The sequence below is a fragment of the Cherax quadricarinatus genome, chromosome 69 (genome assembly GCF_038502225.1).
Source record: "Cherax quadricarinatus isolate ZL_2023a chromosome 69, ASM3850222v1, whole genome shotgun sequence".
NCBI lineage: Eukaryota > Metazoa > Arthropoda > Malacostraca > Decapoda > Parastacidae > Cherax > Cherax quadricarinatus.
In genome coordinates, this window is record NC_091360.1 from 23,136,495 (window position 1) to 23,161,714 (window position 25,220).

Here is a 25,220-nt window from a genome sequence, read left to right on the forward strand (position 1 = left end):
ATTCTGTGTGAATTGGGCAGTGAGGCGGAGAGCCATTACAATATGGAAGGTATGTGGGTAGAGGCATGTTCCCATTGCCGATATGGGAACTATTTGGAGGAAGTCCCCAGAGTGCAGTGTGCTCACAGCTTGAAGGCAAGGAATCTCCCTGTTGGATGTTTTGACACTGGAACAGCAAGAGTCTTTAACTCGATAATGGCCCTGGGCAGCTTGGATTCTGTATTCCTGCTAGGTCACCAAGGTTGTCTGGAAGCATTTGCTTTATTTGTCCGATGCAATGGAATAGGATAAGAAAGCTAGTAGCACAATCTGGGAAGATTTACGTACTCCCAGCCCCCAAGCCTGATTAGAAATGAGCCTTACATCCACTGTCCATCTTCAAAGGAAAGGTTCAGTGCACTTTCTAGCCTGGTCTTTAGCAGGGAGTGATATTCCTGGAGTTTCGGACTTCTCAGTTCAGATTGGGGAGCATCCAAGGAATTAGGTCAGTTCTGGGAGTGACAGGCACCTGGTGAGTAGGTAGAAGGCATCATGTGTATCAGTGTCTTTCATTCTACCTGCCATCATCTTGAGCTCTGAGATTTTTTTTCTAGAATCAAATCAATAACATTGAGCCTGAGAGGAGCACCAAGGAGAGTGCTGTTGGTTGGATCAATGACCCGTGGTCTTGGCAAAACAACACAAAAATATCCTCAGTGATCCGTCGGTTGCAAGAAACTGTTTCCCACCAATAGCAACATCCGTGCACACAATGGATGTCTAGGTTTCCGGAAGCTTCAACTGCGAACAACCAACAGCCCCTCCTACGAGACAGAGCTGACCTAAAATCTGCAGTTAAATTAGCATCCACCGGGACGCTGACACACATCCACAAGTCAGCTCACCCTCAAGCTGCTAGCAAATTTGCTGACCTCTTTAAGAAAGTCGACGATGCCCAGGCAAACACATCGGCTAATTCCCACCAAGGCAGGGTGGCCCACCAAGGCAGGGTGGCCCACCAAGGCAGGGTGGTCCACCAAGGCAGGGTGGCCCACCAAGGCAGGGTGGTCCACCAAGGCAGGGTGGTCCACCAAGGCAGGGTGGCCCACCAAGGCAGGGTGGCCCACCAAGGCAGGGTGGCCCACCAAGGCAGGGTGGTCCACCAAGGCAGGGTGGCCCACCAAGGCAGGGTGGCCCACCAAGGCAGGGTGGCCCACCAAGGCAGGGTGGTCCTCCAAGGCAGGGTGGCCCACCAAGGCAGGGTGGCCCGAAAAAGAAAAACATTCACCATCATTCACTCCATCACTGTCTTGCCAGAAGGATGCTTTACACTACAGTTATAAAACTGCAACATTAACACCCCTCCTTCAGAGTGCAGGCACTGTACTTCCCATCTCCAGGACTCAAGTCCGGCCTACCGGTTTCCCTGAACCCCTTCATAAATGTTACTTAGCTCAAACTCCAACAGTACGTCAAGTATTAAAAACCATTTGTCTTCATTCACTACTATCAAATACGCTCACGCATGCTTGCTGGAAGTCCAAGCCCCTCGCACACAAAACCTCCTTTACCCCCTCGCTCCAACCTTTCCTAGGCCGACCCCCTACCCCACCTTCCCTTCACTATATATATATATATAGATATATATATATATATATATATATATATATATATATATATATATATATATATATATATATATGTCGTGCCGAATAGGCAGAACTTGCGATCTTGGCTTAAATAGCAACGCTCATCTTGCCATATAGGACAAGTGAAAATTTGTGTATGCAATAATTTCGCCAAAATCATTCTGAACCTAACGAAAAAAATATATTTCACTGTGTTTGTTTAGTATTAAATTATTGTTAACAAATCTAAAATATATTTAGTTGGGTTAGGCTAAAATAAATTGTTCTTGTTATAATAAGGTTAGGTATGTTTTCTAAGTTCCTTTTGGTGCAAAATTATGAATTTTTACATCAACATTAATGAAAAATATATATCTTTAAACGTATAAGAGAAAATTTTAGAAAGGACTTAATTTTAAATGAGTTCTTGCTAATTGACCAGTTTTGCATATTCGGCACGACATATATATATATATATATATATATATATATATATATATATATATATATATATATATATATATATATATATATATATATATATATATATATATATATATACATACATATATATATATATATATATATATATATATATATATATATATATACATACATATATATATATATATATATATATATATATATATATATATATATATATATATATATATATATATATATATATATATATATATATATATATATATATATATATATGAAATATACATATGAAAGCAGTGAAGAGTTTTTACGAGGATAGTGAGGCTCAAGTTAGAGTATGTAGGAAAGAGGGAAATTATTTCCCAGTAAAAGTATGCCTTAGACAAGGATGTGTGATGTCAACGTGGTTGTTTAATATATTTATAGATGGGATTGTAAGAGAAGTAAATGCGAGGGTCTTGGCAAGAGGCGTGGAGTTAAAAGATAAAGAATCTCACATAAAGTGGGAGTTGTCACAGTTGCTCTTTGCTGATGACACTGTGCTCTTGGGAGATTCTGTAGAGAAGTTGCAGAGGTTGGTGGACGAATTTGGTAGGGTGTGCAAAAGAAGAAAATTAAAAGTGAATACAGGAAAGAGTAAGGTTATGAGGATAACAAAAAGATTAGGTGATGAAAGATTGGATATCAGATTGGAGGGAGAGAGTATGGAGGAGGTGAATGTATTCAGATATTTGGGAGTGGACGTGTCAGCGGATGGGTCTATGAAAGATGAGGTGAATCATAGAACTGATGAGGGGAAAAGGGTGAGTGGTGCACTTAGGAGTCTGTGGAGACAAAGAACTTTGCCCTTGGAGGCAAAGAGGGGAATGTATGAGAGTATAGTTTTACCAACGCTCTAATATGGGTGTGAAGCATGGGTGATGAATGTTGCAGCGAGGAGAAGGCTGGAGGAAGTGGAGATGTCATGTCTGAGGGCAATGTGTGGTGTGAATATAATGCAGAGAATTCGTAGTTTGGAAGTTAGGAGGAGGTGCGGGATTACCAAAACTGTTGTCCAGAGGGCTGAGGAAGGGTTGTTGAGGGGGTTTGGACATGTAGAGAGAATGAAGCGAAAAAGGGTGACTTCAAGAGTGCATCAGTCTGTAGTGGAAGAAAGGCGAGGTAGGGGTCGGCCTAGGAAAGGTTGGACGGAGGGGGTAAAGGAGGTTTTGTGTGCGAGGGGCTTGGACTTCAAGCAGGCATGCATGAGCGTGTTTCATAGGAGTGAATGGAGACAAATGGTTTTTAATACTTGACGTGCTGTTGGAGTGTGAGCAAAGTAACATTTATGAAGGGGTTCAGGGAAACCGGCAGGCCGGACTTGAGTCCTGGAGATGGGAAGTACAGTGCCTGCACTCTGAAGGAGGGGTGTTAATGTTGCAGTTTAAAAACTGTAGTGTAAAGCACCCTTCTGGCAAGACAGTGATGGAGTGCATGATGGTGAAAGTTTTTCTTTTTCGGGCCACCCTGCCTTGGTGGACCACCCTGCCATGGTGGACCACCCTGCCTTGGTGGACCACCCTGCCTTGGTGGACCACCCTGCCATGGTGGACCACCCTGCCTTGGTGGATCACCCTGCCTTGGTGGACCACCCTGCCTTGGTGGACCACCCTGCCTTGGTGGACCACCCTGCCTTGGTGGACCACCCTGCCTTGGTGGGAAACGGCCAGTGTGATAATATATATATATATATATATATATATATATATATATATATATATATATATATATATATATATATATATATATATATATATATATATATATATATATATATATATATATATATATATATATATATATATATATATATATATATATATATATATATATATATATATATATAATATATATATATATATTTATATATATATGTGTACGTATATATATGTTAAGTATGTAATTAGCCTGTGTTGGTACAGGTGTGGTACAGGTGTGGTACGGGTGTGGTACAGGTGTGGTACAAGTGTGGTACAGGTGTGGTACAGGTGTGGTACGGGTGTGGTAAAAGTGTGGTACAGGTGAGGTACGGGTGTGGTACAAGTGTGGTACAAGTGTGGTTCAGGTGTGGTACGGGTGTGGTACAGGTGTGGTACAAGTGTGGTACAGCTGTGGTATGGGTGTGGTACAGATGTTGCACATGTGTGGTAAAGGTGTGGTACAAGTGTGGTACAGGTGTGGTACAGGTGTGGTACGGGTGTGGTTCAAGTGTGGTACAGGTGTGGTACAAGTGTGGTATAAGTGTGGTACGGGTGTGGTACAGGTGTGGTACAAGTGTGGTACAGCTGTGGTACGGGTGTGGTACAGGTGTGGTACAAGTGTTGTACAGCTGTGGTATGGGTGTGGTACAGATGTTGTACAAGTGTGGTACAGGTGTGGTTCAAGTGTGGTACAGGTGTGGTACAAGTGTGGTATAAGTGTGGTACGGGTGTGGTACAGGTGTGGTACAAGTGTGGTACAGCTGTGGTACAAGTGTGGTACAGGTGTGGTACAAGTGTGGTACAGGTGTGGTACAAGTGTGGTATAGGTGTGGTACAAGTGTGGTACAGGTGTGGTACAAGTGTGGTACAGGTGTGGTACAAGTTTGGTACAGGTGTGGTACAAGTGTGGTACAGGTGTGGTACAAGTGTAGTGCAGGTGTGGTACAAGTGTGGTACAGGTGTGGTACAAGTGTGGTACAGGTGTGGTACAAGTGTGGTATAGGTGTGGTACAAGTGTGGTACAGGTGTGGTACAAGTGTGGTACAGGTGTGGTACAAGTGTGGTACAGGTGTGGTACAAGTGTGGTACAGGTGTGGTACATGTGTGGTACAGGTGTGGTACAGGTGTAGTGCAGGTGTGGTACAAGTGTGGTACAGGTGTGGTACAAGTGTGGTACAGGTGTGTTATGGGTGTGGTACAGGTGTGGTACAAGTGTGGCACTGGTGTGGTACAAGTGTGGTACAGGTGTGGTACAAGTGTGGTACAGGTGTGGTACAAGTGTGGTACAGGTGTGGTACAGGTGTAGTGCAGGTGTGGTACAAGTGTGGTACAGCTGTGGTACAAGTGTGGTACAGGTGTGTTACGGGTGTGGTACAGGTGTGGTACAATTGTGGTACAGGTGTGGTACAAGTGTGGTACAGGTGTGGTACAAGTGTGGTACAGGTGTGGTACAAGTGTTGTGCAGGTGTGGTACAAGTGTCTTACAGGTGTGGTACAAGTGTGGTACAGGTGTGGTACAAGTGTTGTGCAGGTGTGGTACAAGTGTGGTACAGGTGTGGTACAAGTGTGGTACAGGTGTGGTACAAGTGTTGTGCAGGTGTGGTACAAGTGTGGTACAGGTGTGGTACAAGTGTGGTACAGGTGTGGTACAAGTGTTGTGCAGGTGTGGTACAAGTGTGGTACAGGTGTGGTACAAGTGTGGTACAGGTGTGGTACACTGCCTAATATTATATAACTTTCAGATGTGCCTTCGCTGGGTCAGCCTCATCGGGTGTTCAGTGTCAAGCATCTGTCTGGTTCTGACTATTTGCTGCCTCACAGTGGCTATCAGAGCGATCAAGGTATTACCACCGTGTGTGTGTACTCACCTAGTTATACTCACCACCTAGTTGAGGTTGCAGGGGTCGATTCCAAGTTCCTGGCCCCGCCTCTTCTCTGGTCACTACTAGGTCACTCTCCCTGAACCGTGAGCTTTATCATACCTCTGCTTAACGCTATGTATGGATCCTGCCTCCACTACATCGCTTCTCAAAAAATTCCACTTCCTGGCTGTGTGTGTGTGTACTCACCTAATTGTGCTCACCTAATTGTGGTTGCAGGGGTCGAGAATCAGCTCCTGGCCCCGCCTCTTCACCGACCGCTACTAGGTCCTCTCTCCCCCTACTCCATGAGGTTTATCATACCTCGTCTTAAAACTATGTATAGTTCCTGCCTCCACTACATCGCTTGCCAGGCTATTCCACTTCCTAACTACTCTATGGCTGAAGAAATACTTCCAAACATCCCTTTGACTCATCTGAGTCTTCAGCTTCCAATTGTGACCCCTTGTTTCTGTGTCCCATCTCTGGAACATCCTGTCTCCGTCCACCTTGTCTATTCCATGCAGTATTTTGTATGTCTTTATCAAGTCTCCCCTGACCCTCCTGTCCTCCAGTGTTGTCAGACCGATTTCCCTTAACCTTTCTTCATAGGACATTCCCCTCTGGAACTAGCTTTGTTGCAAACCTTTGCACTTTCTCTAATTTCTTGACGTTTTTGACCAGGTGTGGGTTCCAAATTGGTGCTGCGTACTCCAGTATGGGCCTGACGTACACAGTGTATATAGTCTTGAACGATTCCTTACTGAGGTACCGGAACGCTATTCTCAGGTTTTCCAAGCGCCCATAAGCCGCAGCAGTAATCTGGTTAATGTGTGCTTCTGGCGATGTACTCGGTATTATACTCACTCCTAGGTCTTTCTCCTTGAGTGAGGTTTGCAGCCTTTGACCACCTAGTCTATACTCTGTCTGCGGTCTTCTTTGCCCTAATCTGATCTTCATGACTTTGCATTTGGCGGGTTTAAATTCTAGGATCCAGTTTCTGGACCACACATCCAGCCTGTCCAGGTCTCTTTGTAGACCTGTCTGATTTAATTCTCCTCATTAACTTCACTTCATCTGCAAACAGGGACACTTCTGAGTCTATCCCTTCCGTCATGTCGTTCACATATACCAAGAATAGCACTGGTCCCAGGACTGACCCCTGTGGAACCCTTCTCGTCACCGGCACCCACTGTGATACCTCATCACGGACCATGACTCGCTGTTGCCTCCCTGTTAGGGATTCTCTGATCCATTACAGTTTCCTTCCTGTTATACGTGCCTGTTCCTCTAGCTTCTGTACTAATCTCTTGTGAGGAACTGTGTCGAAGGCCTTCTTGCAGTCCAAGAAAATGCAATCAACCCACCCCTACCTCTCATTTCTTACTTCAGTTACCTTGTCATAAAACTCTAGTAGGTTTGTGACACAGGATTTGCCTTCCATTAATCCGTGCTGGCTGTCGTTTATAATCTTGTTCCACTCCAGGTGCTCCACCACTCTCCTCCTGATAATCTTTTCCGAGACTTTGCATATTATACATGTCAATGACACTGGTCTATAATTTAGTACTTCATTTCTGTCTCCCTTCTTAAAGATGCCTTCTTCCATACTAGGACAAATTGTCCTAGTTCTCAGATATTTTAAATTGGGGGAGAAAGGGGGATGTGATGTAGTCCAGCTGGGCTTGTGAGGTCTCTGGGGAGACCTAATTTAACCAATTATATGGTCACACCTTGCCTTGGCAAATGTCTGTAGCCACGCCCACGTCTGAGGTCTTTTGTTCTTGACGGCGTCAGACCTAGGCGTCAGGTCGTACACGTGGTTGTGGGGTGTGCTTGGACCACCATATAAACCCAAGGAACAGCTGAGCAGAGCAGATTTGGGCAGAGCTCTGGCCTGGGAGCAGAGCTGAGCTGGAGAATCTCGGGAGGAGAGACTGTTGGAGACATTGGGCAGAGTACTGGCTTGGAGCAGTGCTCGTGCTGTGTAGGTCTTGGGACCTGTGGCTTAGTTCCTGTAGTGAACTGTCCTCTGTACTATATTGTAAGTTATATTCATTTTCGTCAAGTTGATTGTGTTCCCTGTCTCACCGCTTATATGTACCATCCCATTTGTTCCCAAATATATTATTGTACAAAGACTTAATAATAAACTGTGTTTGAGTATAATAGTAATATTCACTGTCCCTGTTATTTATTCATTAGTTTATTTCAGTTAAAGTAGTGAGAGGGTGAGTAGTGTAGGATGGTGGGTAGAGTAATGAGAGGTGAAGTTGTAGTCACCAGTGACCTCACATTACCTACCGACGTCCGCACTCATCCCTCCTACTGCCTCGCCTGTCCCATACCTACTGACTCCCTCCTCTTACCCCCATATTCCCCTAATCATTAACCCCTACATGACACATGCAGTGTCACCAACACCTGACACACCATTACCACAATATACCTATATTAGCGTTGAGTTCAAATGTAATTTTTTTCATTTCATTTTTCATTTTTCTTTCAATTAGGATACCCATTCATGTTTTATTGTTTTACATTTTCCGTTTCTAAATAATAAAGTGTTTATCATTGTCTGTTATTATTTCTTTTTCTATTCATTAATTTTCCTGAGGAGGAGCCAGCCTTGGTAATACTGACTGAAGTTGTTACAGGGCTGAGTAAGCCTTCACAAGCTCACTCAGAAGCCTCTTCACTTCTTCCTCGGTTGTGTGTACTGTATCCAGTACTTGTTGGTGTGCCCCACCTCTCCGTCTTTCTGGAGCCCCTTCTGTCTCTGTGAACACTTCTTTGAAACTCTTGTTGAGTTCCTCACATACTTCACGATCATTTTTTGTTGTCTCTCCTCCTTCCTTTCTTAGCCTGATTACCTGGTCCTTGACTGTTGTTTTCCTCCTGATGTGGCTGTATAACAGCTTCGGGTCAGATTTGGCTTTCGCTGCTATGTCGTTTTCATATTATCATTGGGCCTCCCTTCTTATCTGTGCATATTCGTTTCTGGCTCTACGACTGCTCTCCTTATTCTCCTGGGTCCTTTGCCTTCTATATTTCTTCCATTCCCTAGCACACTTGGTTTTTGCCTCCCTGCGCCTTTGGGTGAACCATGGACTCATCCTGGCTTTTTCATTAATCCTGTTACCCTTGGGTACAAACCTCTCCTCAGCCTCCTTGCACATTGTTGCTACATATTCCATCATCTCATTAACTGGCTTCCCTGCCAGTTCTCTGTCCCGTTGAGCCCCGTTCAGTGTGTGTGTGAGTGTGTTTGTTTGTTTGTTTGTGTGTACTCACCTAATTGTGGTTGCAGGGGTCGAGACTCAGCTCCTGGCCCCACCTCTTCACTGATCGCTACTGGATCCTCTCTCTCTCTGCTTCCTGAGTTTTGTCATACCTCTTCTTAAAACTATGTATGGTTCCTGCCTCCACTACTTCACTTGCTAGGCTATTCCACTTGCTGACAACTCTATGACTGAAGAAATACTTCCTAACGTCCCTGTGACTCGTCTGAGTCTTCAGCTTCTGAAATATAAAAATAATGCAGAGTCACATTCTCACAGAGGAGCCGAGGACAGCTCTTGAAGAAGGTTCACCTGCACCTGTGTGTGTGTCTGGTATCGTCGGAGGTGGTGTTGATGCTGGGACTGGAGGCCACTGACGATAACATTGTCTGCAAGATGATCGCTGCTCTCCTACACTACTTCTTTCTGGCTACCTTCATGTGGAGCTTCATCGAGGCTTTCAAACCATACCTCATGCTTAGCAAGGTATGTACTTATTAATCCCACTTATATAATACAAGAAGAAATCTTCAAACTAAAAGAGAGAAAGGTTTACTTAAATGATGTACGACTTTATTAGCAAACATTTGAGTCTGATCTTACATAAATATAAAAACTGCTGTGTGAAGGAGCATTTAGCAATTACCATGAAGGTACATCCCAAATGAATACTTATCTATACTATTCTCTAATCAAACAATAAATCTGATTTCAAAACAATTACAGGGGGGGGGAGTTCAGTGATAGCTGTGGGCCTTTCATGTTGCAGTCAACACATCATCAGGAACTTGCAAAGTTGCAGAGATGAGTAGGAAGTCCATGCAGATTAGTTCAGAGGAACGTTGTAACTGGATGAGGTGAGGAGGTATGTGTCCTACCTCATCACCTCACTGCGGTTATAACGTTCCTCTGAACTAATCTGCTTGGAGTTCTTACTCATTTCTGCAACACTGCAAGCTCCTGATGATGTACTGACTGTAACACGAGAGGCCTAGAACTATTATTCAACTTCCCCTGTGGTTGTTTTGCATCTTATGTTGCTTGTTCGCTATTATTGTAATATGAATACTTATTGTTCTGTAGTCGTAAGTTAATGGGATTTACAATTTAACTTGAAGAATTAATCACAAAGTCTCCAGGGTCATACAAGACTCAAGTTTGAAACTTAATATATCAGTCCAAGGTCTGTGTAATATTAGTGCCGCAAGAAGTGTCAAATTTAATATCAGTGGTAGATTAGATTAGATTTTGCCACCGAAGTGGCTAGTTTATTGTGCACCCCATATCCATCCTGTGGACGGTAGCGCCAGAGCATGTGGATACACAAAAGGCCTAGGAACTAGGCCCCAAAGGGTTAACAGGAATACATATGGATTTATATCTACATATCTATAGTTCACTTATCTGTTACAAGCAAATTTAGGAAATTTGCTTAGTATATCTGGTATCTTATTTTCATTAATAAGATATCTTGACATGTCACATAGGTTATTATACTGTCTGTCTCTGTATTCCTCAATAAGTGGACAATTAAGCACATAGTGTTAGGTGGTAGGTAGCTTAACATCCCAACATCTCTGTCTCATACTAATACCAACACTTTACATTTACATAAGAACATAAGAAAGAAGGAACACTGCAGCAGGCCTACTGGCCCATGCGAGGCAGGTTCAAGTCTCCTACCGGCTTAAGCCAATGCCCCAACCTAGTTAGGTCAGGTCACATTCACTTAAGGAAGGAACACGCAACTGACCTAGTAGCACAAGCTAGTCAGGTCCAACTCACACCCACCCACACCCACTCATGTGTTTATCTAACCTATTTTTAAAACTACACAACGTGTAACTGTACTCGGGAGTTTGTTCCACTCATTCACAACTCTATTACCAAACCAGTACTATATCCTTCCTGAATCTGAATTTTTTCAACTTAAAACCACTGCCGCGAGTCCTGTATATGCTAGATATTTTCAGCACGTTATTTGCATCCCCTTCTTTATTCCTGTTTTCCATTTATACACCTCAATCATATCCCCCCTAATTCTACGCCTTTCGAGAGAGTGCAGATTCAGGGCTTCAGTCTATCCTCATAGGGAAGATTTCTGATACATGGGATCATCTTTGTCATCCTCCATTGTACGTTTTCCAGAGCATTTATATCCATTCTGTAATACAGTGACCAGAACTGAGCAGCATAGTCTAAATGAGGCCTAACAAAGGATATATAGAGTTGAAGAACAACCTGAGGACTTCTATTATTTATACTTCTAGATATGAAGCCAAGAATTCTGTTAGCTTTATTACGAACACTAATGCGCTGTTGTCTTGGTTTCAGATTACTACTAACCTGAACTCCTAAATCTTTTTCGTAATCCGTAATATTAAGATCTACATTATTTAGTTTATATGTGGCATGGTTATTTTCCTGTCCAACATTTAGAATTTTACATTTGTCAATATTAAACTGCATCTGCCACCTCTCCGACCACTGCATCAGTCTATTCAAATCTTCCTGGAGTGCTCTAATGTCCTCGTCAGAATTAATTCGACGGCCTATTTTGGTGTCATCGGCAAACTTGCTGATGTCGCTCTATATGCCCTCATAGGGCACTTCATCTGTCCTAGCAGCACTTGACCTGCCCTAGCAGCACTTGGCCTGCCCTAGCAGCACTTGACCTGTCCTAGCACCACTTGACCTGCCCTAGCAGCACTTGACCTACCCTAGCAGCACTTCACCACCCCTAGCAGCACTTAATCTGTCCTAGCAGCACTTGATCTGCAGTAGCAGCACTTGACCTGCTCTAGTAGTACTTGACCTGCCCTAGCAGCACTTGACCACCCCTAGCAGCACTTGACCTGTCCTAGCAGCACTTGACCTGCCCTAGCAGCACTTGACCTACCCTAGCAGCTCTTGACCACCCCTAGCAGCACTTAATCTGTCCTAGCAGCACTTGATCTGCAGTAGCAGCACTTGACCTGCCCTAGTTGTACTTGACCTGCCCTAGAAGCACTTGACCACCCCTAGCAGCACTTGACCTGTCCTAGCAGCATTTGACCAGCCCTAGCAGCACTTGACCACCCCTAGCAGCACTTGACCTGTCCTAGCAGCACTTGACCACCCCTAGCAGCACTCGACCTGCCCTAGCAGCACTTGACCACGCCTAGCAGCACTTGACCTGTCCTAGCAGCACTTGACCTGCCCTAGCAGCACTTGATCTACCCTAGCAGCACTTGATCTGTCCTAGCAGCACTTGACCTACCATAGCAGAACTTGACCTGCCCTAGCAGCACTTGATCTGCCCTAGCAGCAATTGACCTGCCCTAGCAGCACTTGACCACCCCAAGCAGCACTTGACATGTCCTAGCAGCACTTGACCTGCCCTAGTAGTAATTGACCTGCCCTAGAAGCACTTGACCACCCCTAGCAGCACTTGACCTGCCCTAGCAGCACTTGACCAGCCCTAGCAGCACTTGACCACCCCTAGCAGCACTTGACCTGTTCTAGCAGCACTTGACCACCCCTAGCAGCACTCGACCTGCCCTAGCAGCACTTGACCACCCCTAGCAGCACTTGGCCTGTCCTAGCAGCACTTGACCTGCCCTAGCAGCACTTGATCTACCCTAGCAGCACTTGATCTGTCCTAGCAGCACTTGACCTACCCTAGCAGAACTTGACCTGCCCTAGCAGCACTTGACCTGTCCTAGCAGCACTTGACCAGCCCTAGCAGCACTTGACCACCCCTAGCAGCACTTGACCTGTTCTAGCAGCACTTGACCACCCCTAGCAGCACTCGACCTGCCCTAGCAGCACTTGACCACCCCTAGCAGCACTTGGCCTGTCCTAGCAGCACTTGACCTGCCCTAGCAGCACTTGATCTACCCTAGCAGCACTTGATCTGTCCTAGCAGCACTTGACCTACCCTAGCAGAACTTGACCTGCCCTAGCAGCACTTGATCTGCCCTAGCAGCAAATGACCTGCCCTAGCAGCACTTGACCACCCCAAGCAGCACTTGACCTGTCCTAGCAGCACTTGACCTGCCCTAGCAGCACTTGATCTGTCCTAGCAGCACTTGACCTACCCTAGCAGAACTCGACCTGCCCTAGCAGCACTTGATCTGCTTTAGCAGCAATTGACCTGCACTAGCAGCACTTGACTTGCCCTAGCAGCACTTGACCAGCCCTAGAAGCACTTGACCTGTCCTAGCAGCACTTGACCTACCCTAGCAGCACTTAACCTGTCCTAGCAGAACTTGACCTGCTCTAGCAGCACTTGACCTGCTCTAGTAGCACTTGACCTGCTCTAGCAGCACTTGACCTGCTCTAGCAGCACTTGACCTGCCTTAGCAGCACTTGGCCTGCCCTAGCAGCACTTATCCTGTCCTAGCAGCACTTGACCTGACCTAGCAGCACTTGATCTGTCCTAGCAGCAGTTGACCACCCCTAGCAGCAATTGACCTGTTCTAGCATCACTTGACCTGCCCTAGCAGCACTTGACCACCCCTAGCAGCACTTGACCTGTCCTAGCAGCACTTGACCTGCCCTAGCAAAACTTGACCTACCCTAGCAGCACTTGACCACCCCTAGCAGCATTTAATCTGTCCTAGCAGCACTTGATCTGCCGTAGCAGCACTTGATCTGACCTAGTAGTATTTGACCTGCAATAGCAGCATTTGACCACCCCTAGCAGCACTTGACCTGTCCTAGCAGCACTTGACCACAACTAGCAGCACTTGACCTGCCCTAGCAGCACTTGACCACCCCTAGCAGCACTTGACCTGTCCTAGCAGCACTTGACCTGCCCTAGCAGCACTTGATCTACCCTAGCAGCACTTGACCTGTCCTAGCAGCACTTGACTTGCCCTAGTAGCACTTGATCTGTCCTAGCAGCACTTGACCTACCCTAGCAGAACTTGACCTGCCCTAGCAGCACTTGATCTGCCCTAGCAGCACTTGATCTGTCCTAGCAGCACTTGACCTACCCTAACAGAACTTGACCTGCCCTAGCAGCACTTGACCTGCCCTAGCAGCACTTGACCTGTCCTAGCAGCACTTGACCTGACCTAGCAGCACGTAACCTGTCCTAGCAGAACTTGACCTGCCCTAGCAGCACTTGACCTTGACCTGTCCTAGCAGAACTTGACCTGCCCAAACAGCACTTGACCACCCCTAGCAGCACTTGACCTGTCCTAGCAGCACCTGACCAGCCCTAGCAGCACTTGATCTGCCCTAGCAGCACTTCACATGCCCTAGCAGCACTTGATCTGACCTAGCAGCAATTGACCTGCCCTAGCAGCACTTGATCTACCCTAGCAGCACTTGATCTGTCCTAGCAGCACTTGACCTACCCTAGCAGAACTTGACCTGCCCTAGCAGCACTTGATCTGCCCTAGCAGCAATTGACCTGCCCTAGCAGCACTTGACCACCCCAAGCAGCACTTGACATGTCCTAGCAGCACTTGACCTGCCCTAGTAGTAATTGACCTGCCCTAGAAGCACTTGACCACCCCTAGCAGCACTTGACCTGTCCTAGCAGCACTTGACCAGCCCTAGCAGCACTTGACCACCCCTAGCAGCACTTGACCTGTTCTAGCAGCACTTGACCACCTATAGCAGCACTCGACCTGCCCTAGCAGCACTTGACCACCCCTAGCAGCACTTGGCCTGTCCTAGCAGCACTTGACCTGCCCTAGCAGCACTTGATCTACCCTAGCAGCACTTGATCTGTCCTAGCAGCACTTGACCTACCCTAGCAGAAATTGACCTGCCCTAGCAGCACTTGACCTGTCCTAGCAGCACTTGACCAGCCCTAGCAGCACTTGACCACCCCTAGCAGCACTTGACCTGTTCTAGCAGCACTTGACCACCCCTAGCAGCACTCGACCTGCCCTAGCAGCACTTGACCACCCCTAGCAGCACTTGGCCTGTCCTAGCAGCACTTGACCTGCCCTAGCAGCACTTGATCTACCCTAGCAGCACTTGATCTGTCCTAGCAGCACTTGACCTACCCTAGCAGAACTTGACCTGCCCTAGCAGCACTTGATCTGCCCTAGCAGCAAATGACCTGCCCTAGCAGCACTTGACCACCCCAAGCAGCACTTGACCTGTCCTAGCAGCACTTGACCTGCCCTAGCAGCACTTGATCTGTCCTAGCAGCACTTGACCTACCCTAGCAGAACTTGACCTGCCCTAGCAGCACTTGATCTGCCTTAGCAGCAATTGACCTGCACTAGCAGCACTTGACTTGCCCTAGCAGCACTTGACCAGCCCTAGAAGCACTTGACCTGTCCTAGCAGCACTTGACCTACCCTAGCAGCACTTAACCTGTCCTAGCAGAACTTGACTTGCTCTAGCAGCACTTGACCTGCTCTAGCAGCACTTGACCTGCTCTAGCAGCACTTGACCTGCTCTAGCAGCACTTGACCTGCCTTAGCAGCACTTGGCCTGCCCTAGAAGCACTTAACCTGTCCTAGCAGCACTTGACCTGACCTAGCAGCACTTGATCTGTCCTAGCAGCAGTTGACCACCCCTAGCAGCAATTGACCTGTTCTAGCATCACTTGACCTGCCCTAGCAGCACTTGACCACCCCTAGCAGCACTTGACCTGTCCTAGCAGCACTTGACCTGCCCTAGCAAAACTTGACCTACCCTAGCAGCACTTGACCACCCCTAGCAGCATTTAATCTGTCCTAGCAGCACTTGATCTGCCGTAGCAGCACTTGATCTGCCCTAGTAGTATTTGACCTGCCCTAGCAGCATTTGACCACCCCTAGCAGCACTTGCCCTGTCCTAGCAGCACTTGACCACAACTAGCAGCACTTGACCTGCCCTAGCAGCACTTGACCACCCCTAGCAGCACTTGACCTGTCCTAGCAGCACTTGACCTGCCCTAGCAGCACTTGATCTACCCTAGCAGCACTTGACCTGTCCTAGCAGTACTTGACTTGCCCTAGCAGCACTTGATCTGTCCTAGCAGCACTTGACCTACCCTAGCAGAACTTGACCTGCCCTAGCAGCACTTGATCTGCCCTAGCAGCACTTGATCTGTCCTAGCAGCACTTGACCTACCCTAACAGAACTTGACCTGCCCTAGCAGCACTTGACCTGCCCTAGCAGCACTTGACCTGCCCTAGCAGCACGTAACCTGTCCTAGCAGAACTTGACCTGCCCTAGCAGCACTTGACCACCCCTAGCAGCACTTGACCTTGACCTGTCCTAGCAGAACTTGACCTGCCCAAACAGCACTTGACCACCCGTAGCAGCACTTAACCTGTCCTAGCAGCACCTGACCAGCCCTAGCAGCACTTGATCTGCCCTACCATCACTTGACATGCCCTAGCAGCACTTGATCTGCCCTAGCAGCAATTGACCTGCCCTAGCAGCACTTGACCTGCCCTAGCAGGTCTAGACCTGCCCTAGCAGCACTTGACCTGTCCTAGCAGCACTTGACCTGCCATAGCAGAACTTAACCTGCCCTAGCAGCACTTGACCTGTCCTAGCAGCACTTGACCTGCCATAGCAGAACTTAACCTGTCCTAGCAGAACTTGACCTGCTCTAGCAGCACTTGACCTGCATTAGCAGCAGTTGACCTGCCCTAGCAGCACTTGACCTGTCCTATCAGCACTTGACCTGACCTAGCAGCACTTGATCTGTCCTAGCAGCACTTGACCACCTCTAGCAGCAATTGACCTGTCCTAGAAGCACTTGACCCGCCCTAGCAGCACTTGACCTACCCTAGCAGCACTTGACCACCCATAGCAGCACTTGACCAGTCCTAGCAGCACTTGACCTTCCCTAGCAGCACTTGACCTGCCCTAGTAGTACTTGACCTGCTCTAGCAGCACTTGACCACCCCTAGCAGCACTTGACCTATCCTAGCAGCACTTGACAAGCCCTAGCAGCAGTTGACCTGCCCTAGCAGCACTTGACCACCCTTAGCAGCACTTGACCTGTCCTAGCAGCACTTGACCTGCCCTAGGAGCACTTGACCTACCATAGCAGCACTTGACTTGTCCTAGCAGCAATTGACCAGCCCTAGCAGCACTTGACCTTCCCTAGCAGCACTTGACCACCCTTAGCAGCACTTGACCTGTCCTAGCAGCACTTGACCTGCCCTAGCAGCACTTGACCTGCCCTAGCAGCACTTGACCTGTCCTACAGAACTTGATCTGTCCTAGCAGCACTTGACCTGTCCTAGAAGCACTTGACCTGCCCTAGCAACACTTAACCTGTCCTACCAGAACTTGACCTGCCCTAGCAGCACTTGCCCACCCCTAGCAGCACTTGACCACCCTTAGCAGCACTTGACCTGCCTTAGTAGCACTTACCTGCCCTTGCAGCACTTGACCTGTCCTAGCAGCACTTGACCTGTCCTACCAGCACTTGACCTGTCCTACCAGCACTTGACCAGCCCTAGCAGCACTTGCCCACCCCTAGCAGCACTTGACCACCCTTAGCAGCACCTGACCTGTCCTAGCAGCACTTGACCTGTCCTAGCAGGACTTGACCTGTCCTAGCAGGACTTGACCTGTCCTAGCAGGACTTGACCTGCCCAAGCAGCACTTGACCTGTCCAAGCAGCATTGACCTAAGGTAGCAGCACTTGACCTGAATAGCAGCACTTGACCTGTCCTAGCAGGACTTGACCTGTCCTAGCAGGACTTGACCTGCCCAAGCAGCACTTGACCTGTCCTAGCAGCACTTGATCTGTCCTAGCAGCACTTGACCACCCCTAGCAGCAATTTACTTGTCCTAGCAGCACTTGACCTGCCCTAGCAGCACTTGACCTGCCCTAGCAGCACTTCACCACCCCTAGCAGCACTTGACCTGCCCTAGTAGTACTTGACCTGCTATAGCACCACTTGACCACCCCTAGCAGCACTTGACCACCCTTAGCAGCACTTGACCTGTCCTAGCAGTACTTGACCTGCCCTAGCAGCACTTGACCTACCCTAGCAGCACTTGATCTACCCTAGCAGCACTTGACCTGTCCTAGCAGCACTTGACTTGCCCTAGCAGCACTTGATCTGTCCTAGCAGCACTTGACCTACCCTAGCAGAAGTTGACCTGCCCTAGCAGCACTTGATCTGCCCTAGCAGCACCTGATCTGTCCTAGCAGCACTTGACCTACCCTAGCAGAACTTGACCTTCCCTAGCAGCACTTGACCTGCCCTAGCAGCACTTTACCTGCCCTAACAGCACTTGACCTGCCCTAGCAGCACTTGACCTGTCCTAGCAGCACTTGACCTGCGCTAGCAGCACTTAACCTGTCCTAGCAGAACTTAACCTGCCCTAGCAGCACTTGACCACCCCTAGTAGCACTTGACCTGTTCTAGCAGCACATGAACAGCCCAAGCAGCACTTGACCACCACTAGCAGCACTTGACCTGTCCTAGCAGCACCTGACCAGCCCTAGCAGCACTTGATCTGCCCTAGCAGCACTTGACCACTCCTAGCAGCACTTGATCTGCCCTAGCAGCAATTGACCTGCCCTAGCAGCACTTGACCACCCCTAGCAGCACTTGACCTCTCCTAGCAGCACTTGACCTGCCCTAGCAGCACTTGATCTGTCCTAGCAGCATTTGACCTACCCTAGCAGATCTTGACATGCCCTAGCAGCACTTGACCTGCCCTAGCAGCACTAGACCTGCCCTAGCAGCACTTGACCTGTCCTAGCAGCACTTGACCTGCCAGAGCAGAACTTAACCTGTCCCAGCAGAACCTGACCTGCTCTAGTAGCACTTGACCTGCATTAGCAGCACTTGGCCTGCCCTAGCAGCACTTGACCTGTCCTATCAGCACTTGACCTGACCTAGCAGCACTTGATCTGTCCAAGCAGCACTTGACCATCCCTAGCAGCAATTGACCTGTCCTAGCAGCACTTGACCACCCTTAGCAGCACTTGACCTGTCCTAGCAGCACTTGACCTGCCCTAGGAGCACTTGACCTACCCTAGCAGCACTTGACTTGTCCTAGCAGCACTTGACCATCCCTAGCAACACTTGACCTTCCCTAGCAGCACTTGACCACCCTTAGCAGCACTTGACCTGTCCTAGCAGCACTTGACCTGCCCTAGCAGCACTTGACCTTCCCTAGCAGCACTTGACCAGCCCAAGCAGCACTTGACCTGCCCTAGCAACACTTGACCTGCCCTAGCAACACTTAACCTGTCCTAGCAGAAGTTGACCTGCCCTAGCAGCACTTGACCTGCCTTAGTAGCACTTACCTGCCCTTGCAGCACTTGACCTGCCCTAGCAGCACTTGACCACTCGTAGCAGCACTTGACCTGTCCTAGCAGCACTTGACCTGCCCAATCAGCACTTGATCTACCCTAGCAGCACTTGATCTGTCCTAGCAGCACTTGACCTACCCTAGCAGAACTTGACCTGCCTTAGTAGCACTTACCTGCCCTTGCAGCACTTGACCTGCCCTAGCAGCACTTGACCACTCCTAGCAGCACTTGATCTGTCCTCGCAGCACTTGACCTACCCTAGCAGAACTTGACCTGCCCTAGAAGCACTTGATCTGCCCTAGCAGCAATTGACCTGCCCTAGCAGCACTTGACCACCCCTAGCAGCACTTGACCCGTCCTAGCAGCACTTGACCTGCCCTAGCAGCACTTGACCTACCCTAGCAGAACTTGACATGCCCTAGCAGCACTTGATCTGCCCTAGCAGCAATTGACCTGCCCTAGCAGCACTTGACCTGCCCTAGCAGCTCTAGACCTGCACTAGCAGCACTTGACCTGTCCTAGCAGCACTTGACCTGCCATAGCAGAACTTAACCTGCCCTAGCAGCACTTGACCTGTCCTAGCTGCACTTGACCTGCCATAGCAGAACTTAACCTGTCCTAGCAGAACTTGACCTGCTCTAGCAGCACTTGACCTGCATTAGCAGCAGTTGGCCTGCCCTAGCAGCACTTGACCTGTCCTATCAGCACTTGACCTGACCTAGCAGCACTTGATCTGTCCTAGCTGCACTTGACCACCTCTAGCAGCAATTGACCTGTCCTAGAAGCACTTGACCCGCCCTAGCAGCACTTGACCTACCCTAGCAGCACTTGACCACCCATAGCAGCACTTGACCAGTCCTAGCAGCACTTGACCTTCCCTAGCAGCACTTGACCTGCCCTAGTAGTACTTGACCTGCTCTAGCAGCACTTGACCACCCCTAGCAGCACTTGACCTATCCTAGCAGCACTTGACCAGCCCTAGCAGCACTTGACCTGCCCTAGCAGCACTTGACCACCCTTAGCAGCACTTGACCTGTCCTAGCAGCACTTGACCTGCACTAGGAGCACTTGACCTACCATAGCAGCACTTGACTTGTCCTAGCAGCACTTGACCAGCCCTAGCAGCACTTGACCTTCCCTAGCAGCACTTGACCACCCTTAGCAGCACTTGACCTGTCCTAGCAGCACTTGACCTGCCCTAGCAGCACTTGACCTGCCCTAGCAGCACTTGACCTGTCCTACAGAACTTGATCTGTCCTAGCAGCACTTGACCTGCCCTAGCAGCACTTGACCTGCCCTAGCAACACTTAACCTGTCCTACCAGAACTTGACCTGCCCTAGCAGCACTTGACCTGCCTTAGTAGCACTTACCTGTCCTTGCAGCACTTGACCTGTCCTAGCAGCACTTGACCTGTCCTACCAGCACTTGACCTGTCCTACCAGCACTTGACCAGCCCTAGCAGCACTTGCCCACCCCTAGCAGCACTTGACCACCCTTAGCAGCACTTGACCTGTCCTAGCAGCACTTGACCTGCCCTAGCAGCACTTTACCTACCATAGCAGCACTTGACCTGTCCTAGCAGCACTTGACCTGCCCTAGCAGCACTTGACCTGTCCTAGCAGGACTTGACCTGTCCTAGCAGAACTTGACCTGTCCTAGCAGGACTTGACCTGCCCAAGCAGCACTTGACCTGTCCAAGCAGCATTGACCTAAGGTAGCAGCACTTGACCTGCCTAGCAGCACTTGACCTGTCCTAGCAGGACTTGACCTGTCCTAGCAGGACTTGACCTGCCCAAGCAGCACTTGACCTGTCCTAGCAGCACTTGACCTACCCTAGCAGCACTTGACCTGTCCTAGCAGCACTTGATCTGTCCTAGAAGCACTTGACCACCCCTAGCAGCAATTTACTTGTCCTAGCAGCACTTGACCTGCCCTAGCAGCACTTGACCTGCTCTAGCAGCACTTGACCACCCCTAACAGCACTTGACCACCCTTAGCAGCACTTGACCTGTCCTAGCAGTACTTGACCTGCCCTAGCAGCACTTGACCTACCCTAGCAGCACTTGATCTACCCTAGCAGCACTTGACCTGTCCTAGCAGCACTTGACTTGCCCTAGCAGCACTTGATCTGTCCTAGCAGCACTTGACCTACCCTAGCAGAAGTTGACCTGCCCTAGCAGCACTTGATCTGCCCTAGCAGCACTTGATCTGTCCTAGCAGCACTTGACCTACCCTAGCAGAACTTGACCTTCCCTAGCAGAACTTGACCTTCCCTAGCAGCACTTGACCTGCCCTAGCAGCACTTGACCTGCCCTAACAGCACTTGACCTGCCCTAGCAGCACTTGACCTGTCCTAGCAGCACTTGACCTGCGCTAGCAGCACTTAACCTGTCCTAGCAGAACTTGACCTGCCCTAGCAGCACTTGACCACCCCTAGTAGCACTTGACGTGTTCTAGCAGCACTTGAACAGCCCAAGCAGCACTTGACCACCACTAGCAGCACTTGACCTGTCCTTGCAGCACCTGACCAGCCCTAGCAGCACTTGATCTGCCCTAGCAGCGCTTGACCACTCCTAGCAGCACTTGATCTGCCCAAGCAGCAATTGACCTGCCCTAGCAGCACTTGACTACCCCTGGCAGCACTTGACCTTTCCTAGCAGCACTTGACCTGCCCTAGCAGCACTTGATCTGTCCTAGCAGCACTTGACCTACCCTAGCAGTACTTGACATGCCCTAGCAGCACTTGACCTGCCCTAGCAGCACTAGACCTGCCCTAGCAGCACTTGACCTGTCCTAGCAGCACTTGACCTGCCATAGCAGAACTTAACCTGTCCTAGCAGAACTTGACCTGCTCTAGCAGCACTTGACCTGCATTAGCAGCACTTGACCTGACCTAGCAGCACTTGATCTGACCTAGCAGCACTTGACCATTACTAGCAGCAATTGACCTGTCCTAGCAGCACTTGACCTGTCCTAGCAGCACTTGACCTGCCCTAGCAGCACTTGATCTGTCCTAGCAGCACTTGACCTACCCTAGCAGAACTTGACATGCCCTAGCAGCACTTGACCTGCCCTAGCAGCACTAGACCTGCCCTAGCAGCACTTGACCTGTCCTAGCAGCACTTGACCTGCCATAGCAGAACTTAACCTGTCCTAGCAGAACTTGACCTGCTCTAGCAGCACTTGACCTGCATTAGCAGCACTTGGCCTGCCCTAGCAGCACTTGACCTGTCCTATCAGCACTTGACCTGACCTAGCAACACTTGATCTGACCTAGCAGCACTTGACCATCCCTAGCAGCAATTGACCTGTCCTAGCAGCACTTGACCACCCTTAGCAGCACTTGACCTGTCCTAGCAGCACTTGACCTGCCCTAGGAGCACTTGACCTACCCTAGCAGCACTTGACTTGTCCTAGCAGCACTTGACCAGCCCTAGCAACACTTGACCTTCCCTAGCAGCACTTGACCACCCTTAGCAGCACTTGACCTGTCCTAGCAGCACTTGACCTGCCCTAGCAGCACTTGACCTTCCCAAGCAGCACTTGACCAGCCCAAGCAGCACTTGACCTGTCCTACAGAACTTAATCTGTCCTAGCAGCACTTGACCTGCCCTATCAGCACTTGACCTGCTCTAGCAGCACTTGACCTGCCCTAGCAACACTTGACCTGTCCTAGCAACACTTAACCTGTCCTAGCAGAACTTGACCTGCCCTAGCAGCACTTGACCTGCCTTAGTAGCACGTACCTGCCCTTGCAGCACTTGACCTGTCCTAGCAGCACTTGACCTGTCCTACCAGCACTTGACCTGTCCTTCCAGCACTTGACCAGCCCTAGCAGCACTTGCCCACCCCTAGCAGCACTTGACCACCCTTAGCAGCACTTTACCTGTCCTAGCAGCACTTGACCTGCCATAGCAGCACTTTACCTACCCTAGAAGCACTTGACCTGTCCTAGCAGCACTTGACCTGCCCTAGCAGCACTTGACCTGTCCAAGCAGCATTGACCTACGGTAGCAGCACTTGACCTATCCTAGCAGCACTTGACCTGTCCTAGCAGGACTTAACCTGTCCTAGCAGGACTAGACCTGTCCTAGCAGGACTTGACCTGCCCAAGCAGCACTTGACCTGTCCAAGCAGCATTGACCTACGGTAGCAGCACTTGACCTGTCCTAGCAGCACTTGACCTGTCCTAGCAGGACTTGACCTGCCCAAGCAGCACTTGACCTGTCCTAGCAGCACTTGACCTACCCTAGCAGCACTTGACCTGTCCTAGCAGCACTTGATCTGTCCTAGCACCACTTGACCACCCCTAGCAGCAATTTACTTGTCCTAGCAGCACTTGACCTGCCCTAGCAGCACTTGACCTGCCCTAGCAGCACTTCACCACCCCTAGCAGCACTTGACCTGCTCTAGTAGTACTTGACCTGCTCTAGCAGCACTTGACCACCCCTAGCAGCACTTGACCACCCTTAGCAGCACTTGACCTGTCCTAGCAGCACTTGACCTGCCATAGCAGGACTAGACCTGTCCTAGCAGGACTTGACCTGCCCAAGCAGCATTGACCTACGGTAGCAGCACATGACCTGTCCTATCAGCACTTGACCTGTCCTAGCAGGACTTGACCTGTCCTAGCAGGACTTGACCTGCCCAAGCAGCACTTGACCTGTCCTAGCAGCACTTGACCTACCCTAGCAGCACTTTACCTGTTCTAGCAGCACTTGATCTGTCCTAGCAGCACTTGACCACCCCTAGCAGCAATTTACTTGTCCTAGCAGCACTTGACCTGCCCTAGCAGCACTTGACCTGCCCTAGCAGCACTTCACCACCTCTAGCAGCACTTGACCTGCCCTAGTAGTACTTGACCTGCTCTAGCAGCACTTGACCACCCCTAGCAGCACTTGATCTGCCCTAGCAGCAATTGACCTGCCCTAGCAGCACTTGACCACCCCTAGCAGCACTTGACCTGTCCTAGCAGCACTTGACCTGCCCTAGCAGCACTTGATCTGTCCTAGCAGCACTTGACCTACCCTAGCAGAACTTGACATGCCCTAGCAGCACTTGATCTGCCCTAGCAGCAATTGACCTGCCCTAGCAGCACTTGACCTGCCCTAGCAGCACTTGACCTGCCCTAGCAGCACTTGACCCTTCCTAGCAGCACTTGACCTGACATAGCAGAACTTAACCTGTCCTAGCAGAACTTGACCTGCTCTAGCAGCACTTGACCTTCTCTAGCAGCACTTGACCTGCATTAGCAGCACTTGGCCTGCCCTAGCAGCACTTGACCTGTCCTATCAGCACTTGACCTGACCTAGCAGCACTTGATCTGTCCTAGCAGCACTTGACCACCCCTAGCAGCAATTGACCTGTCCTAGCAGCACTTGACCCGCCCTAGCAGCACTTGACCTTCCCTAGCAGCACTTGACCTGCCCTAGTAGTACTTGACCACCAGCCCTAGAAGCACTTGCCCACCCCTAGCAGCACTTGACCACCCTTAGCAGCACTTGACCTGTCCTAGCAGCACTTGACATGCCATAGCAGCACTTTACCTACCCTAGCAGCACTTGACCTGTCCTAGCAGCACTTGATCTGCCCTAGCTGCACTTGACCTGTCCTAGCAGGACTTGACCTGTCCTAGCAGGACTAGACCTGTCCTAGCAGGACTTGACCTGCCCAAGCAGCACTTGACCTGTCCTAGCAGCATTGACCTACGGTAGCATCACTTGACCTGTCCTAGCAGCACTTGACCTGTCCTAGCAGGACTTGATCTGTCCTTGCAGGACTTGACCTGCCCAAGCAGCACTTGACCTGTCCTAGCAGCACTTGACCTACCCTAGCAGCACTTGAACTGTCCTAGCAGCACTTGATCTGTCCTAGCACCACTTGAACACCCCTAGCAGCAATTTACTTGTCCTAGCAGCACTTGACCTGCCCTAGCAGCACTTGACCTGCCCTAGCAGCACTTCACCACCCCTAGCAGCACTTGACCTGCCCTAGTAGTACTTGACCTGCTCTAGCAGCACTTGACCACCCCTAGCAGCACTTGACCTGTCCTACCAGCACT

General features: G+C 49.5%; 1 protein-coding gene across 1 annotated transcript in view; it reads left to right on the plus strand.

Annotated features, from left to right (window-relative positions):
• Positions 1 to 25,220, plus strand: part of LOC128701885 (putative adhesion G protein-coupled receptor E4P) — a 245,023-nt gene that overhangs the window by 132,964 nt on the left and 86,839 nt on the right. Inside the window, exons 8-9 of the mRNA XM_070099874.1 lie at positions 5,533 to 5,631; positions 9,210 to 9,416. Coding sequence (XP_069955975.1) covers positions 5,533 to 5,631; positions 9,210 to 9,416 — 306 coding nt within the window. The remainder of the gene's footprint in view (positions 1 to 5,532; positions 5,632 to 9,209; positions 9,417 to 25,220) is intronic.